The 19,377-nt window shown below is 42.5% G+C and overlaps 1 protein-coding gene across 1 annotated transcript in view; it reads right to left on the bottom strand.

Annotated features, from left to right (window-relative positions):
- The window catches only part of LOC127059769 (protocadherin Fat 3-like), a 206,389-nt gene that overhangs the window by 100,022 nt on the left and 86,990 nt on the right, over positions 1-19,377 (bottom strand). Inside the window, exon 2 of the mRNA XM_050976417.1 lies at positions 9,786-10,172. Coding sequence (XP_050832374.1) covers positions 9,786-10,172 — 387 coding nt within the window. The remainder of the gene's footprint in view (positions 1-9,785; positions 10,173-19,377) is intronic.

Genomic DNA, 19,377 nt, shown 5'->3' with positions numbered 1-19,377 from the left:
AGGAAATAATACTTAGTTTTCAAACCAAATCCCTCTAAGAGCTGCAAAGCTACTTGCTAATTACCATATAAATAGATCACTGCAGCAGCACAGATTCTTTGCACGCAACTCATCCGACACAAATATTAAATTTCTCTTAGAAGGCAACAAACCCACTGCATGTCATGACATTGACTTATATACACAGGAAGCAATGAGGAAACGTTCCTGCACAGAGAGTACAAGTAAATGTAGTATTGACAAAGAAAGAACATGATTATGTTCTTTCTTTGTCAATACTACAGGGTAGTAGGAGACTTGAGTGCCCTGGGTTTCCTTCCTTGCTCCAGGACAGCTCCAGCACGAACGTTTAGGCTCATGCCTGGATTAGGCTGATGGAGAAGGGGGCTCCTTCATCCACCCAAAAGACAACAGTCAGCTCTGCCCTTACATGCCCAGATTCCAACAGAGCCATCTGATATTCCTTGTCCCTGTGCAAACTGTAATTCCTTCTCTCCTGTGGGCAACCCAGGCTTGCTTTTGGGCAAGAGAGAAAGAAAGGCCAGGAAGGACTGAAAGGCAGGGATGAGAAGTGGTGGGCTAGCTGGGAACAGGAGAGGAAATAGATCCTACCAGGGCTCCAACATGCCCAGATAAGTTCTGTACACATGGCAGAAAACACTGGTGGTGCCAGGGTTCCCTTGTGTTTAGCAGGGCAGGATGGGCTGGACCCATGCCATAAGGCTTTGCACTACATGTGGCCATTGGCTTTGAAGGCAAATGAAGGCCAAATTTTTATTGCTGGCATTGGAGGAGTTAGCTGCTTCCTTTGCATCAGTTCCTTGCTTGTAAAAAATTAAAAATGGTCCTATTCTACCTAACCAAGCAGCATGAAGGACTTAGCTACCACAGAGGGAGAAACCAAGCAGGAACAACACGCAAGGAAGTAGAATCCACGTGATGATCACTGTAAAAAAAACAGGGTTACAAGAGCATGGTCCCATGCTAAGAGTGTTTTTTAAAGATTTAACTTCAGAGCTCTTCAAGCTCTGTAGAAAGCTGTGTATAATGTGAAAGCTGTGATTAGGGGGCTCTTCTGATATTTAACCCCCAGATACTGCTTTATTTTTACACATGTATGTCTCTGGTTAAATTAAGCTCTGTGCATGGAGACATATGGCAGCACGATCTGTACAATTACACAGATAAGGTCACATACTTAACTGGCAACAACACTACTAATTTCAAAGAAGTTGTGTCAGTCTTCCCAGCAAACGAAAAACATTCTCATTAACATAAGGGGAAGGGGAAAGGAGGAGAGTAATTTCACAGAAAATAATTATCTTTGGTTATAACAGCGTAACTCTGATGGAAACAGAGTCAGAAAAAAAGGGGGGGAAAATAACACAATCCACTGTTAAGCTTAATTTTTGAACAGACTAGTTTAGCTGAACTGTGAGGTTATGAGACTTTGGGGGTACAAGAGGTGCTGACACAATCTCTCTCTGCATGATGGAAGGCAAAGAAGAATTAATAGTTGGTGATTACTGACATCGTTATGGCTTATGCAAACACACCTGCCTTCGCAGTTGCCTTCTCTTCTTATTTCCATTTCCAAGCTTTGTTATTTTTTTTAATACCCACATGCAGCATAGGTCAATCTAATTCTCCGAACAGGAAATATCACCATTTTTACCAAGGATCACATGTTAACTAAGAGTAAACCTGAACTACATTCCTTGCCTCTAACTTCCAGTCCACTAAGAAATTTTAGAAATTTCTCACAAGAGGTGAAACACCACTCAAGCCACAAAAAGTGCCTGATCTAAGAGGACAGTATTCATTGCACCTGAGCATAAGGGGAAAAAGCTGTCTGCTTGGGATTTGCAGTGTCCAACATCACAGACACCAGTACTAACTTCGACTGTTCAGCAAAAGATAAACACAAGTTACTTGACTGATTAAAAAGCAGTGGGAAATAAAACAGAAGAAAGAACCCCCTCAACTACCCTAGTCCCAAGCTTTCACCCTCTCTGGGCTGACATCACAGCTTATTCCCTGGCAGCTCCCTCTCCAGACCCCTGCTCCTGCACAAATGCCATGCTCACAGGCTCCACACCTCAGCATCCCTAACTCACCAAGCTAATTCCTCCTGCCAGAGTTCAGACTCGGACCACAAGCAATTACTGTAATGCAGGGACATTTGCTGATGTTATCATAATCATGTATGGCAGGATATGACAAGTATCCACAGCATATGCATTGTGCATACAGCTAACAGGGCTGTTACTCAGTACTTGTGTACAATTTCACCCAGTAAGCTAAACTGTGCTTCTGCCATCAATAATAATTCTAACAAGAGAATGTGGCTACCCAGAAGTGAATGGAACAGCCCTACTTAAAAATTAGTGCAGGAATAGCACAGCCTATTAGAAAGGTGATTTCTTAAACAGTTCTGCCTAGCTATGACTTCTGGAAATTTACAAATAGAGGTACTGAACTGACAGACAAGGTAGAAAAATGAGTTTCACAGCTAAGCTGATAGGTGAATTACATCTGAATAGGCAAAAGATACGCTCTGCTGATGTTTGTAACAATAATAAATGATTGATGTAATGCACAACAACGTTGATTTATGAGATCAATGGCAAAAATGTTGCTTGTTCCAGAATTGGTGCTGGGACAGGAAAGAAGGGAGCTGTCTGATTATTGGGCAGCAACTTCTTCCATGGGAAAAAAATGCTGTCCCACTGGCCCTTGCCATGCTTATGCCCTTCAGACATAAGTCTCTACTGAAGCAAACAGGGAGTTCAGATTTAAAACTGGTGCTGAACTGAGTAAGTGAGGACACAATTGTCCAGTTAAGGCAATGGGAATACTCCTTAAACTTCTTACTGTGAAAAAGGGCTAAAGAAGTCATCATGGGCATCTAAAGAAAGGTTAAAATTCCTATAAGCCGAGTATAAATCTGCTGATTAGAAAGAAATGGCATTTATAAGAAATATAGTATCTTTAAGTGTCATTTTAAAAGAGGCACTTGATACCAGAGACATCCAGCAATCTCAACCATATTCAGTGCTTCATGAATAAAAAACCCACTGCTAGCAGAAATCAGGTCTGTTCAAGAGAAATGATAAAAATGAATTTATTATTTTATTAATAGCAGCATTGCTGTAGCTGCAACTGAGGTGGCACAGCTCATACCTTTATCCTCTCCACAGATAACATATACAGATTGTGAAGGGAAATCGCTGCCAGGGAGGAAGGGAGGAGGGAAGAGACATGCTGGCTGAGCCCAAATTTTGTCATTTTCAGTGGATTAGTGGTCTGGCCATAGACAACACTTACTTAGTCTAAAATTCTTTTCTATTTCTCTTCATCCTACTGGGAGTGATGCTTCTATGTTTTTTGGGGTTTTTTGGGTTTTTTTGTATGCCTATGATTACATGACTGTGAATGCTTATTTTTAAATGCCAAGACGCCTGAAAAATCAATAGCTTGCATTTCCAAAGCATATTTGATCCCCAGACTGTCTACTATGAATTAATTTACAGGACAATCACATAAGGCAAGAAAATACTTCCACTTACCAAAAAAAACCCACAAAAAACCCAAAAACAAAACACACACACACACAAAAAAAAGAAATAAATAAAAAAAATGAGGTGAGGTGACTCAAAGTGAAAAGAAGAGTTTGTGTCCCTGCTATGCTGCAGCTCAGAATCTAACTGAAAATTTCCTCTGGGAATAAACATGCCTTGGCAAGCAGATGGACTTGGTTTACACCCTTCTCCCTATTTTTTTTCATCTCCTCTTTTTTCTAAATTATTACTATTATTATTGCTATTATGACAAACTCCTTAAGGCAGGAACTTTGTCCAATATGCTGTACAGTGCCTAGCACACTTATAGGTCCCACTGCAATTAAGCACACAACTCCAACATCCACGATCCTTTGATTTTCCAGCTGTTAACCCTGGGCTCAAACCACTGGATATATGGTGTCTAGTAAAGAACAAGCATGCCAAAGCAGAAATTAAAGCTTTTAAAATGCTCCAAAGCTCAATTTTCAACAGTGAGTGCATTACAAAGAAGTCATTAAGAGCCACACTTTTAAATAATAGAGAAGTGAAAGCAAAGAAAGTAGATCATTTAGCGTGTGTTGATACAACATAAATTACAGAGGATGGAAGCCAGCTAATGTGGTAAGGGAATTACATTATAAAATTCTCTATTAGTTATGGTCACACAGCAGTGATGGATGTATCAGGCTGGACTCTGCAACTGTTGGTGAACTCAGCATTTGTACAGCATTCAAGAACATGGAAGGAAAGGGAGACCAATTCCTCAAATTCACCATTAACTGGAGAGCCCAGAATCAATGTTCTTTGCCCCTGCAAGGTCCTCTCTGCTCTTCAACAGGGCAAGGACACTTACAGGCTGAATAGCATTGAGCTACTCATGCTATGACATGATCTGCAGAGCTGACTTTCATCACACACACGAGCTGCCAAAAACAGCTCCATGGCCAACACATATGAAGGAGACCCTTCAGGAGGAGCACCCAGTGGGAGGGAGCTGACCTGCAATGCCATCAAAATTCAAAATACATTTTTTAATTAGATTACAATACCACCTAAAACACACCCTGGAGAAAGACTGCAGGTTAGACTTAAAAACCAAAAAAAAAAAAAAAAAGCTAATGGCCTTCATTTACAAGATATGGAAGATCATATTTCAGAGGAAGTTTACTAAGAGTTTAGCAGCATGGATGGAGCAGTCAGGACAGGTAAGTTTCCCTTGACCACAAGAACAGACTGAGAAACCTAGAAACCCTCCATGACCACAGGGAAACCCTCCAGAGCCGTACAGAGCAGCCCCCTCCTCAAGGTCTGCTCTAACAGCAGCTATAATATTTAGGTGTGACAGAAAGATAATCCCTGCACCATTCCTGGAAATGTTCATGGACAGGCTTCATGGGCTTCTGAGCAACTGGTCTAGTGGGAGATTTGCCTGCCCATGGCAGGGGTGTTGGAACTAGATGGTCTTTAATGTCCCTTCTAACCCAAACCATTCCATGATTCTATGATTTCTGGGCTGAAAAGAGACACTGGGTACGCAGGATCTGTACTGCTGGCAGCCATCAGGATGTGGAGCAGCAGCAAACCATTGGATTTGTCTCAGTCTGTGAGAGCAAGGATGTGCAGGGATTTCTCTGGACAAGGCAAAGAAAAGCAACTACAAAAATCAGGATGCACGACAGGAGGGTGAAGCACTATTTTAGTATGGCAGAGCAAACGTGGCTCTCAGACCCAGCAGGATTCTACGCCAGCTGGCTTTGTGAGTGCAAAAGAAAGCAAAGCCCAGCCTGCTGAGCAGAGTAGCATTCATACCAATTAAATTCTGACATTCACTAACCCCCTATTAGCTTCTATAAATATTAATACTACTTCACTGTGAAAATATCCAGTCTTTCCATATCTAGGTGCAGATGTGACACCTCAGAGACAACTTCCAGAGGCAGAGTATTGCTGCTCTACAAAGATGTACTGACCTACATGCATATTTCTAAACCTACAAGTGCATCCTGCCTTAATCACTGCAGCAAAACACTATTTCAGGGGTGCCAGGGGTCTGCCTCTGTTTAAATGGTGCCAGCAAAACGCTAAGCAAGGTGTAAGCAGATTTTCCAGACACACAAGCATAATTTTAGCGTAAATTAATTAATAAGAATGTGCACAAGAGTGAAATTTGGTCTGTTGGTGTGTTAGTTAAAGAATCTCTGAAGTAATCTACATCAGATTGAAGAGAAGCTTACTGGGTTTGCTCAAAAATATGTTAACACTAAACAAAGTAATGCAATGGCTTGAATTAAAATTCTTTTTTTTCCAGAGCACAGAAGCATAATAAATCAACACAGTAATTTCCCTGTGTTGTGAAATTAACACCCATATACATGAAATAAAATTAAGAATTTACAGCTCTGATCAATCAATTTTTTTTATTAACTCCATCTTCTGTTTTATTTACCTTCCTCCACATGCCTCTCACCCAAGAGTGACCGGGCTCGGGCGGAATGCGGCGCTCCTGGGAGCTGTCAGCCCAGCTGCTCCGGCAGCAGCTCTGCCACCCTCCCCATCTCACACCACCCACAAAGGAGCACAGCCCTCTGACCCTGTGCTCTGCCAAAGCAACCCTAAGACCTCCCAAGCACAAAAGTCAAGCTATAAGGAAAAGGCCTGGCTCTCCCAGCAGCCACATCAGGGTTTAGGCTGACTTGCAGCTGCTGAAGATGCTGAGCTCCAGGAATGCCTCCCTTGCTGCTGTGGGTATACACAGCTGGGAAACAAATGCCCAGGGGAATGCCTTTCCCTTTAGTCATGTAACCCCTAGAGTCACCTCAACTTTTTGAAAACCATGTTTCTTACACCCCTCACAAAACTCTGCTTTTGCAATATATTCCTCTTGCCCACTGTAAAGGAAAATCACATCTTGCTCTCTTGGACCTGCTAGACTTAGGCTGCAGTGTCCACCAGCTAGCAGAACAAGGCTGCCTTGTTCTCAAGTGTAAATGATTTATGGTTTCACACATGCTCATGTGCTTCATTATTCACTTAGTGCTTGTACCTATGAATATCAGCTCATGAGATAAAAGTGCATACCAAGGCGCAAACTGATGCTTGGCTGTATTTCAATAAAAATATCAAGGTGAGAAAATAAAAAAGGCCTTCATGGGAGGTTGCCCACACTGCCTTCGCAATCCTGAAATATATGGGCGGGCTGCTCATGTTCCTGTCCTCTTCCCTGGAGCACCCTATAAACCCCAAGACCAAAGAGGAGGGCCCTTGCCACCATGTACTTGTGCCCTCACAGCAGAGTCAGCCCCCAGTGAGAGCATGCCCAGGGTGACTTCAGTGCCTAAATCTTGCTATCAGTGCTTTTCTAGCATCTCTTCATTCCTGCAGTAGCAACTCTTCATCTCTCTAAAACCCACAGAGCAACCAGCAGGCAATAATCCTGAAAGGTCTGAAGCCTGCCTTCAAACAGATCCAAATGCACGCGATACATTTGCAGTGGGACTGCCTAAAATAGCCACCATGAGCTGTGCCAGTCTGTAAAAATGTAGGAAGTGACAACTTGTCTATTAAGAGGTTTCTTCTATCTACAGATATGGCATACAAGGAGTAATGTTGCTTCTGCTATCCAGATAATCAATCATGAGTGTAAGAATTGGCTGCAATTATGATCCTGAATTAGAACCAGGAACAAAACCTGGACTCCCTGCGTCCCCACTTAATCAGACATGTAGCGGTCCATGTGCCTCCAGAAACCTGCCTGACCTACAAGGCAGCTGCAAGTGAGCTCCAGAGGAAGGCACACACGGTCACTGCTGACCTCCAAAGACAACTGAGAACATCCCTATGCTCCAGCAAACCCCCCATCTCTTCTGTCGCTTCCCACCAAAAGGTGTAAAAAATGCAGGATGCTGCCTTCGTGTTGACTCTCGGCAGTGGATTACTCACAGGAGTGAGATGTCAGTTTGCTGGCAGGGTTGAAACTTCCCAAGCGACACAGAAAATAAAAGATCTCCTTTCTCAACTGACTGTTCTCCCCCGACAGCAGGAGCATGCTCATTCAGCCCACGTATCCAGCGATCGCAGCATATTTGGGTTCACATTAAACCTTTTCATCTTGATTATACAGCATGCTGTCGCATTTAGGGCTGCTGTGCAACGCTCTACGTGAGTTACTGCTGTGCTGAATCCCAGCAAGAGCATGGGGCTGGCAGGCTGCAAACCTCTCCTGGGTGTGCAGAAGTCTCCTGTACAAAACAACTGGAGTGTAAATTACAGTCTCAATGAGAACTAGTGCACTGCAGGGAGACGCTGAAAGGAGCCTTGTCAGAGACCCCCAGGGGCACTCTCTAGGAAAATCCATTATGCTTTTATTTCTCGGACATCAGCATCCCATCAGGAGAGAGCCTTCTGATGTGAAGGCCTGGCACTCCCCTTTGGGAAAAGGGATCTCTGCACACACACTCTCTGTCAGCCTCATAGTTTTCAAAACAAACTCCAAGAGGCCTCCTTGCCCAGTTCTCACTGCTCTGCGTTTGGCACTGAATTGGATAGGAAAGGGGATGATTTATCCTCTCCATAACAAATCACAGCCAGTCACTAGCAAGGATGCTCACTGAGTGCAAAGGGGGCCCTTTGGGAGTTGCCCAAGCAGCAAAGTTACTCATCCTGAAGCCTTTAAGCTCTCAGACAGCAATTTCCACAGTGCAAATGAAGATTAACCACTCTCAGTGTTAACTGTGAGAATAAGATCTCACTGTTAGGGAAGAGTATCCTGCCTGCTCTCCAGAGGGACAAAGAGCCAACCCCTAGGGTGTGTCACCAGGCTAGGGTGCTGCAGGGCTGCCATGTGCCCTGCTCTAGTCCTTGTCACAGGCTCCCCTGGCAGATAAGCAGGGCTGTGCTGAGCAGATTGCTCTGCGGGAGGAGCTGATGGAAGGGAAGCACAAGCATTAAACACTGTGAGTCCTAACTCTGCTACTTTGCCCAGATGGGATTTATGGGGTGGGGAGGGGGAGAAGGGATGCAGATGGAAGAGCATCTTCGGCCATTCCAAGTGTTAAAAATAAGTGAGATATGCGCCTTAGGCTCAGCAGATTGAACACAGTGATTATACATTCTCCGTAATTCTTCACCTGGGCTTATGCCTGAGAAGATCCTGACCCCTTCTTATGCCACACATTGCAATAGGATTGCCCAACCAAATGTTGAAAACCTATTTAGTGAACATCATTTCCATACACAAAATTAAAAATGCTCCCTGTCACATCTATTCCTTCAAGTTTTTTAGCTGTTTAGAAATTTGCAGGATATAAATAAACTTAAAAAAAATAATAAATCAAAACCCCAGAACAAAATGAGGACCATGAAAACGAGCAGAAGCACTGAGTGAATTCTCTTAACTATCTTCACAAAGATCAGCATATTTCTCTGAAAGATCCCCTCGACTCTCCAGCTCCATATCATGCTGGAGGGTCCCCAATGAGTGAGGAAAGCTGGGTACATGCTGGAGTGAGGAACACCAGGTGCCAAGCACAGGAAGGTACCCAGCAGGTGCCCATCCATCCAAGACCTCAGGCTGCATGTCCTGGGGCACTTTCCTTATCAGCCTCATTCAGCAAAGGCACCTGGGGTACAGACACGGGCAGAGCTGCTCTGCATGGGTGCCATGCTCCACTGCCAGCTAACAACAGCATTTTAACTTGAAACAATCACCAGCTCTGCCACAGTGCACCCACAGGCTACATCCCTAGCAGTTATAAATCAATGCAAACACATAGATTTTTTTTTAAAGGCCTGAGGGACGTTTAGGTCACCTAAACTGTCTTTTTTTGTGTAAAGCAAGCTGTAGAATTAAATCCACCTACTTTAATGTGGAGCCTTATTACATGTGCTGGCCAGCCATCATGTCACTCACTCCAGTGGTGCTACACCAGCTAACAAAGAAAGAAACAGTGCTGTGTAACCTGCAACAGATTGAATCTGCTTCCTAGCACTGCTCTGCAGACTCAGGGAAGCAAAGTCTCATCCCTGTAGACGCAGGGAAGAGGCAACAGCCAGCAGTGATTCAGTGACCCAGGGCAGAGTGACTGCTGCAGCAGCACATCTGCAGCACATCAGCTGCCAGCGCGTTCGCACACCGACAGAAAGCAGAATTCTTCAGACACATACAAGATGCTTTAGTCACAGAAGCCACCAGAAAACAGAGGTTTGGAAAGCAAACCTGTGCACCTGAAGGGGTGAAAGCCAATAAATATGTAAATTGCATTCTCCCGCTGCCCTGAGGCAACAGGGTTTTGTTACCTGTTTTGGGATTGATTACAAAGAAGTTCTGGGGATTTCCACTTGTAATCCGGTAAGTCAGTTTTTCATTAGTGCTGGAGTCAGGGTCCTGGGCTTGGATCTGAATGACAGATACATCCTTTGGGGAGTTTTCCATGATGACTGGGTAATAGATAGGCTCAGAGGTGAGAGGGGCATTGTCATTCACGTCCTCCACTTCAATGTAGACTTCGATGGTAGTGTAGAGTGGGACAACACCGTGATCAGTCGCATACACCGTCAACCAGTAGGATGTGGTCGTCTCCCGGTCAAGAACATCTGCAGTGTAGATAACTCCTGTAGCAAAACAGCAAGCAGAGGATGTCACAAAGAGGATCAGCAAGACATCACATCTATTTTCATTTGGCTGTACTACAGAAATGTGTTCAGCATATAACAAAGGCTCTACCCGTTCAAGTGGAGCTCCAAAATTCAAGTTGTCCAACAAATGAAAACAGAAGCCCGAGCTCAGGAATTGTTTTGTGAACTCAGCTCAACATCTCAATCCTTTTTCCCAAGAACTTGAGAAGGAGGGAAGGTAAAAGGATGTCTCTTCATAAATGCCCTAATGCCACAGATATTTCTTTGCTAGAACTGCAGCTGGCAGAGCAACAGAAGACACTAACATTTTCTGCTTTGTGATGCAAACTTGTATAAACCTTGGTAGGGAGAGATACAACCATTGACAATGAATTGCACAAAAAAAAAAAGAAAAAAAAGAAAAATAAAAGTGGCTTTTCTTTTTTAGTTCCTGCCTGTGCCCTTGATAAAGAAAAAAACCTAGGAGGCAATTTAAAATTAATCCATCGAAGTTCAGAAAATAGACAGTAAATTTAAAATTGAGCTCACTCATTGCACCATGACAAAATCCTGGATAAGAAGCAATCAAAAGCTCACACAGCAGCCCTTAGACAATGAATATAACAAATATCTTTCTATCCTCTTTTATCACAGAGGAAGGAAAGGCTTGGCCACTTTACCTACTGGTATAACAAAACATCAGTTGGTTTTCCATCTGGTCCTAAAAAATCAAAAGAGCAAGGCTGTCTGTCTTGAAATATGTGATATATGTGTCATAGAAGTGGTGAGGAAATGCATTTTCCTTTTTTGATATTGGTGTGATTCTGGCTCAGAGCCACAGAGAGGGATTGAAGTACCAGCCCCATGTCTGAACTGTCCTGGCACGAAGGGCTTCCACCCAGCTCATTTCTGCCTGAAGAGCTTTCAAAATCCATCCTCCTGACATGAACACCTGGTTTGTGTCTGGTTGGAACCAGATGACCCTTCAGGTCCCTTCTAAACCAAACCAATCTGTGATCGTCTGGTAAAGCAGAAACTCTCAAGACTTGCTTGTATTGGCACAGTCCAAACCTTCACTGGCTTAAGCACTGACCACAAGTGCACAGAGGACCAAATACACCGGTACCACACACAAAATCACACCAGCATCAAAATATGCAAATGCACATCCTCACCACTTTTACCACACATGTATCAAGAATATTTTCATCTCCTAGTACAGCATTATTAAATCTTGACAGACACACTAATGCAGAGGATTTCAAGATTAAGAAATACACAAATGGACTGTTTCCAAACCAAATCAAATCATGTCAACAGTAGATGGAAAATGATGGAGGAATTGCAGGGCAAAACAGGAATACAAGAAACCTGAATTCAGTCTCAGATGTGTTTGATACTATTTAGAATAAAATTACCAGTTCATCACTGAGGACAGAGCTGCTCTAAGGTTAGCACTAATAAAAGGTATGTGTGTCTTTTTGGCTTTGGGGGTTTTTTAAGGATATGACTGCACTGTTTCCATGACAGTGCAGCTTCTAAGCTTCAAGTCTTAGAAAAGTTATTAAGGCAGCACAGAACCCAAGCACACAGTCACAGAGATGCCACATGCTCTTGCCTTTTATAATACACTTTTTTTATTACTAATTTTTTTTTCCAAGTTTTGGATTTTTAAATGTCTTTTAATGCTAGTTTGAACTGACAAGTATACTCCTATATACTTGTCAGGACAATGGTCTGATCAAATGCTAGGACAATACTCCTAGCATTTGATCAGACCTATAATAGAGGAAGGGGAAAGGAGCAGCACTGCTTCTGGTCATTTATGGGCTTAGGTCATTTTGCAGTAACCTCAGATCCATGTCCTTCTCACTCAGATGTATTATTCACCCATCCTAGGTGAGCAGGGCAGCACTGGAGGACAAAAGCAGAGTTTATTCTAAATATTCTTGTTGGCAGCAGCCTGTGCTATGTAATGAGTTTCTGTAGAAACATAGGTGAAATATCTGGTGAACTGTGATGAAAAAGCCCACAAGTCCAGAAGAGAAATTATACTGCAAGGATTAGAAGTGCCCATAACAACCCATAGAAATAAATAAATAAAATAAATCCACATAGGAAAGAATCAGGAAAAAAAAAAAAGATGAATATTAGTGACGCTAGAGATGATGATTTATTCAGAAGACAAGAAGAAATATTTTACATATTTAAACAAAATTTGAAAAAAATAAGGTTCTCCCCCAGTGAGAGCACAGAAGGTTTTAGCAGATTAACCTGTGTTTATGAAGCTGAATTTCACCGATACTGAGGTGATGATAAATCTATCATTCCTTCATTTTATAACTCCTGGCAACAGTCACTTTTCATTTCTGTATTTCAGAAGGGAAGGATCATTGAACAAGCATTAGCTACTGCCAACAGGTCTGCTACACTGGTTCTTACTTTTACTTTGATTTATTAAAAGGTCCCAGATACAATTAATTCCTTTTCCTCAATAAGTCTTGTCGTTTCACCTGTCAACACCACACAGCAGTTTGATAAAGAAGACTTTTGATCACTTTCAGGTTTTCCACATGGAAATTCTTTCATCATTCTGGGAATACCTTCTACCACGCTCTTCAACATCCTGTACAAAATGCCTCCTTGCTGTACACCCACATATGGATATACAGAATACAAGAATACACAAGCTGCCCAAATATTTAATGGATCACTCCACACAGGTGTGGATGACATCCTTCCAGAGGAATGCCAGCTTCACATGAGGTGTTAACCCTTGAGAGTAATGATGATATTTTTGCCATCAACACTGCTTCTTCATCACTATGGTATGAATGCAAAGAGGATTACAGAGCTGACTTCAGGAGCTTCAAAATATACCCTGGGTAGTCCACAGACAGTCTCACTCACCTTAGCAGAGAGAAAGAAGAGAAATATCCTTGGATAAAATCACAATAAATTTAGATACATCACTTACTTCAAAGCTCATAGATATTACCAGGTAATAGCTCCTGCTATTATAGGAGCAGAAAGAAGGAGAGGCCTTTGGGAGCAACTCTAAGGGCTTTTCTTAGATGGGTTTTTGTGGTGCACTCTACAGCTGCTTGCCAATTAATAGATAAATGGGAACAAAGTAATGATGCCTGAATTTAAAAAATCAAGAAGAAACAACTGTAGAAATCATGAAAATTTCAAAAGGACTAAAAACCAAAATTCCCAAGATTTTGCAGACACATATCTGGACAAGACAGATAAAACAGATGTTCTCATCCACTGGGATGCTACACCATGGAGGCACCTCAGTGTTTTCACGAGACAGCTGAAATCCGAGCACACCTCTGTGAGCCAGCTCTTTATGTCGCCCTTGGCTGGATTTTGCAGTATCCCTGAAGACCTGGAGCCAGCACTACCTGAGGCCCAGGGCAGCCTCAGAAATAAAGCCAACCAACAATCCAAAAAGCAGTGCCACTAATACACTTGCCACTGCATTCCTCCAACTACATATGGCCCATGCAATTTGCCAGCCACCACCACGTGCAGTGCAAACACTGTAAGTGAAAAATAACAACAGAGTGCATTAGTTGCTGAATAAAATCCTCAGCACATTTATATGTAAATTAAGTGCAGCCCTTTGGCTCGGCAATGAGCCAGCAATGCAAAGGTTGTGTGCTTGTTTCTCTTTAAGGCTTGTTTTCCCTCTTTCCCTGAGAAAATAATGGGATAATGTTTTCTGTATGGCTCCTGCAATTGGACACAATGAGAAGGATGAAGGTTTAAAAAAACCCAAAAAACCTATTAAAGAGGATGAAGAATTGGCAAACTGGGTTTCCCTCTTTCCTCTCCCACCGATTTGCTGTACATCTGTCACCAGACCACTTCAAATGATGTGGTTCACCCAAAAAATATCTGAAAGTCGTGTATTTACTATCACAATGAGAAACCTGAGAGGCTCTTAAAACAAAAAGGGATTAGAGAAAAGCATTATTTCTTTCATCACCTCCTTTTTGCCCCCTATTTGTTTACTTTACATATTTGACAGTACTGTGTGTATAGGTAGTGTGATGGATGGACCTGCCACAGCTCTTTAAGGGAATGTTTACTGGAGCTGTCAGCCTGGCTGTTTACATAGGTGCCCATTGCCATGGATATCTGCTACACACATACGCTCCTCCTAAAAGTCAGATCATCCTTCATGAATACCCTCAATAGCACAAACACTGAAAGGAGTTCAGTTCTGTTTAGTTTTTCAAGGCAAGATTAAAAGACAACTTGGTGGTCTGTAAGAAGCTGTGCATGGAAAAGTCAAAAGAGAGTAACAAGGCTCTTTAATCTAGCTGAGAAAAGCAAACTTAGGTTTGATGGCTGGAAGTCAACTGCAGAAAAAGGAGAGTGCAAATATTCAGCAAGGAGGATATCTAGCAGGAGCAACTGCTTGTCAGGGACAGGCCAGAATCTCCCATCCTCTGGCACCTTGGTACTGAGACAAGACAATAGAACCTATTCTTCTACCCTAGTTATTGGCTTAGCTGCAGAAGCTAACGTGGAATGTGATTTTGCTGAGTGACTCAGTAGCCCACGTTATAACAGTTGCCAGTAGAAGTAGCCATGCACTCAGTAAACAATGAACAAGATATGGGGAAAGGAGACTGACTAATGAAGTATCTGCTACTCTTCCAAAAACTATCACACAGAAATGCCACATAAAAACACTTAGCTTTCTCCTTTTCAAAATACTGCAGTAGTTTTTTAGGTGGACATATTACATCAGTTATCAATTGAGAAAAGTCTCAGTGACAAAAGATGTTGCCTATTTTCCCCAACCCTTTTTGGGAGTATGAGCTAATTGCACAAATGTGCATCTCAGACTGGGAAATCAGGAAAGGTTAGAGAAGGTGAATGGCCCACTTATTTCCAGAGCCTGGCCCAGGAGGAGCTGTGGAGGCGGGCAGGAGAAGTGGGAGGCAGCAAAGGCAGAAGACGCCCTCATCACAAGCTGCAGCACAGGATGGAAGTGACACTACAGTAACATACTCCCAGATACTCCCAGCTACCAGAGTGCAATATGCCCATTCCCACCCAAAGCCAGTTCCTTGCTAGTGCAAATGCAAGGTTTAGTGGTAAAAGTCACTATAAAAATATATACCCCCCTCAGGGTGACTGAAGCACTAAGGGCACCATGCGCACCTTCCTCACTCCAGACTCAGGATACCAGCAAACTCCCTCCATATGCCCAAGGGCCATGTCAGTTTCTGCCATGAAATGCTAGAAAAGAACACTTCCAGAGCCCCCATCTACCTGTCCCTCCCCTCCAGCTTCCAAACAAGGGGCTCAGTGCAAACCAGCTACAAAGCAGAAGTTGGTTTGTCCCCAAATTAAAATGCCAGAAATGAGGCCGTCAGGAATGCCGACTAACAGTGAAGTACTCAGGGCTGTTACATCCCTCAAAGGAAGAAAGAGAAAAATCACTGATTCCAAAATGCTACTAATTATTCATGATCCTTTATCAAACACTCTGTGAGTCTCCTGAAAGTAAACACAACACCTTGGCTGTCACCGAGCTGTCAGCCAAAGGTCCTCGTTTACAGTGCCTTGCTGGGAAAGAAGTAATAAATAAAAGTAGCTTGCAAAGAAAACAGTCGCATAATGAGTTTTAAAATTTTTTTTCTGTCTAAAATACAGAGGGGGAAGAAAGAACTTACATACCTCATCTGGCTGCACCGAAGTGAAGGCTTTATATCTGCCTCCCCACGCTCCTACCCCCAAGATGTGGCTGGATCCTTCCCTCACATATCGACGCACAGGGGAGCCATGGGAAGATTTGTGAGTGCAAATGCAAATGTCAGAGCTAGTAAGATTACTTGCATTGAGCAGAGATGCAATTTTTGAATGACACTTAGTGGAGAGCTATTGCAAGCAGGAAAAGTTTAAAAATGTTGCAAGCCCATTATTCATCAAACCAGTGAATGTAAAATCAACCAAAAGGTCATGATTTGCAGACAGGAATTTCACAGTCAATTGAGGAAGAATATTTATGATTTCAAGAAAACTAACATTACACCCAAGTGATTGTTTGGGTTTTTTTTTTATTTAGGTCCTTCACATAGAACAGTTCTGTGTGCAGGGTGCATATACATGAAAGCAGGGTGCATATACATCTTTTGGGAGATATTTTAATAAACTGTAAATAGAACCCAGAGGATTATACAGTTTTAGCATAAGAAAGACACCAACCTGAGCACCGATGCCAGACTGATTCAGCACACTGGGGCCACCAAAGCCAGTGGGAATCAGAATAAACCATAGATTATACTGACCCCTTTTTAAAGTCTTCTCAAGCCATAAATAACCAGGGCCAGTTCTGCATGCAGGCAGCGGTATCACATCAGCCACAAACTCAAGCGGAGCATGAAGGAGACCTATCGCTCATCCCCCCCACTGCTCACAGCCAGCAGCTTTGAAAATCTGCCTCCTTACTCTGGTGATTAAACACTATTTCAAGGCCTTCATTTAAGGCCCCCCACTGTGCAAAGTGTGCCCTCCTGTTTTTATTTTATTGCACAAATTTGGTAGGCTTTACTGCATATTAAAACACAAACTCAATTCCTATTGAAGCAAGAAGAAAAATCTCCACTGACTTAAATGGAGATTAGATCATGCCCAGGAACAAGTCCAAAAGCAATATTAACTTTGTGAGGCTATACATACCTACAACTTCCTAATATTCTTATGTCTGGTTGAAATATACAACATATATCATAAACTGCTCTTGCCAGATAAGGAAAGGCAGGTTACATTCCTGTCTAGGGCTTAACTTCTGATTTTCTCTTTTTTACTGATGTTCTGAATGTACAAATTACTGTTACCTCAAAGTGCAGTTTCTGTGGTGAATATCACATCTGAGTTCCCAGAGCAGTAAAAGAGAATTAGAAAGCCAATCCTCAGCAATGCTATTTCCAACACTGAATTAGTCTGAAAATAAACCTTTTACCATGATATTACACACAATATCATAACCATCACTACCAGCCAGAATCATCACAAGGACAATCACTGTGTCAATAAAATGCAATATATCTGCACACAGTTTACAACTCAGGCTGTACACAACATGCCACCGTGTGTTTCAGAGGCAAGTTCAAGTTGTTGGCTCTTCCCAAAGGAGGGAGCACTGCTGCTGCTGGGAGCAGAGCACCAGCGCACAGAGGGGCTGTAAACCACTCCTGCTCACAGAGGAAACCAACACCAGGCAATGCTTTAGATCAAACACGGCCAGCTGGATTGAAATCCAGCTCAGGTACAGATGGAAACTCCAAGGTTTTAATGGCTGGAGCTGATGGTCTTTTCCAACCTTAATGACTCTGGGATTCTTCTGACCTCTGAGGTGTTGGTCTGGCCAAAGTTAGGGAGGGATACTCATGTGACTTAAATGCAAAGTGCAGCTGCAGTTGTGCTCTGTCAGAGGCATTAAACCAGGTACAGCCCCATCAGCACAGCTTAAACTGGCAGGACCTCGACACCAGGCTGGGAAGGGTATCTTGCCTGAACAGGAATCCTGGCCAGCCCTGCCTCAGGCTGCAAGACATTAAAGTAACCTCATTTACTACAGGTAGAGGGGAAGTTCAACAAACTAAAAGCAATAGTCAAGTTCAGGTTTGGCCACTGCCCTCTCAAACAAAAATTTTATTTTTTTAATATTCATATATGAATGCATTAATATTTATGAAGGCATTAGTATTTTTTAATATACATGTATGCATGTATATATATAGGAGCAATGTGATTCCAAGAGTGAATGTTGCATACTGAACTGGCAGTGCCACCCACCATAAGGACTGAGTTTTCTCTGGAGTCATATCACATCTCCCCTGGCTGATACCAGGGTAGGGGAGCTGCTGCCACAAGGGCAAACTTCCCAGTGAAGCAGCATTTTAACAGCACTGTAACAGAGGCCCATCTCAGATTAGGTGCTTGACCTTCCAGGCTATTTATATTTTGAGTTTTGAGGAGAGTTTCTTCCCTTTTCACCTCGAAATTACTTAAATTCAGTGCTGAGTTCCTTTGCTTGCTTTATTTGAGGCCAAGGGGGAGGCTTACAACTTCCCATCAAAATGAGCTATCACTTAAACATGACATCTTCAAGGTCACTTACACATCAATTTCAGAGCAATTTTCCAAACATATCATCAAGACACTGAACCAGAGGCTTAGTCAAATAAATTCTCTATCTTCTTCCACTTATGAATTAAATGAAATAAGATGTGCCAACATTTTTACCTGACTAGGCTTTATTACCATTTTTGTGTCTTCCATCACATCCTTCTACTTATTTTAAGAAATATCCATATTCATCTTGCTTTAATATCTTTTGCTTGGGGAAAAAATAAAAAAAAATCTTATATGGATGAACAAAAATTACAGAATAGACAGCTCTGGAACAAACTGCCTTCAAAAGCACAAATACAGGAAAGAAACCTCTCATTTATGAATAACCTCTATCAAAAGCTTAACACACTCCATCAGTGCCAGACAAAGCAATAAAACTCAGCAATAAAACCTGGCTGAGGAGTCATGAAGCCCCACTGAAGACTGAACTGCTGCCACGTTCCATTCCCTACTTGCTCCAAGTGCTTGAGAACAAGGGGGCAAACCCTGATGCTGCTCTGACAAAAGGGATTTTTTGCCACCCTGCATGTCTTGAGCCATACTGTTCAACTTTTAGGAATCTGGGCTGCTACTGGCATCCCTTTGTGGTTGTGGATCCACCTTACCCTTTGGTCTCAGAAGCACAGCAAAATACAATGCCTATGCACTGAGAGAACTTTTTGCTATTCCCTGGATATGCACAGACTCAACTTGACAGCCAAATGGGCAAGAAAAAAAACAAAAAGCACAATTTTGTGGCTGTGGCAGATGTAAAATTCAGATACCTCAAACTTTCACAAAATCTTGCAGGAAGATCTACTGTGGGAATACATTCTTAATGTAATTCAGAAGAACAACAGTTGATGGTATAATTTCACTCTACTGACTATGCCTTTTCTTTTTTTTAAAGCAGTTGTGGGTACAGCATTTCTAGCCACACATGAATTACATATTGGAAACTCTCAACATTATTATAGCCTCTCTGTATGTAATTTTCCCCCCTGGATCCGACTGTCCCTACTGCAAATGACAATTTCTGCCTTTTTTCTGAGCGCTCCTG

The sequence above is a fragment of the Serinus canaria genome, chromosome 1 (assembly GCF_022539315.1).
Source record: "Serinus canaria isolate serCan28SL12 chromosome 1, serCan2020, whole genome shotgun sequence".
Classification (NCBI taxonomy): domain Eukaryota; kingdom Metazoa; phylum Chordata; class Aves; order Passeriformes; family Fringillidae; genus Serinus; species Serinus canaria.
Note: the sequence above shows the minus strand (reverse complement) of the source record. Positions and strands in the feature narration are given on the sequence as shown.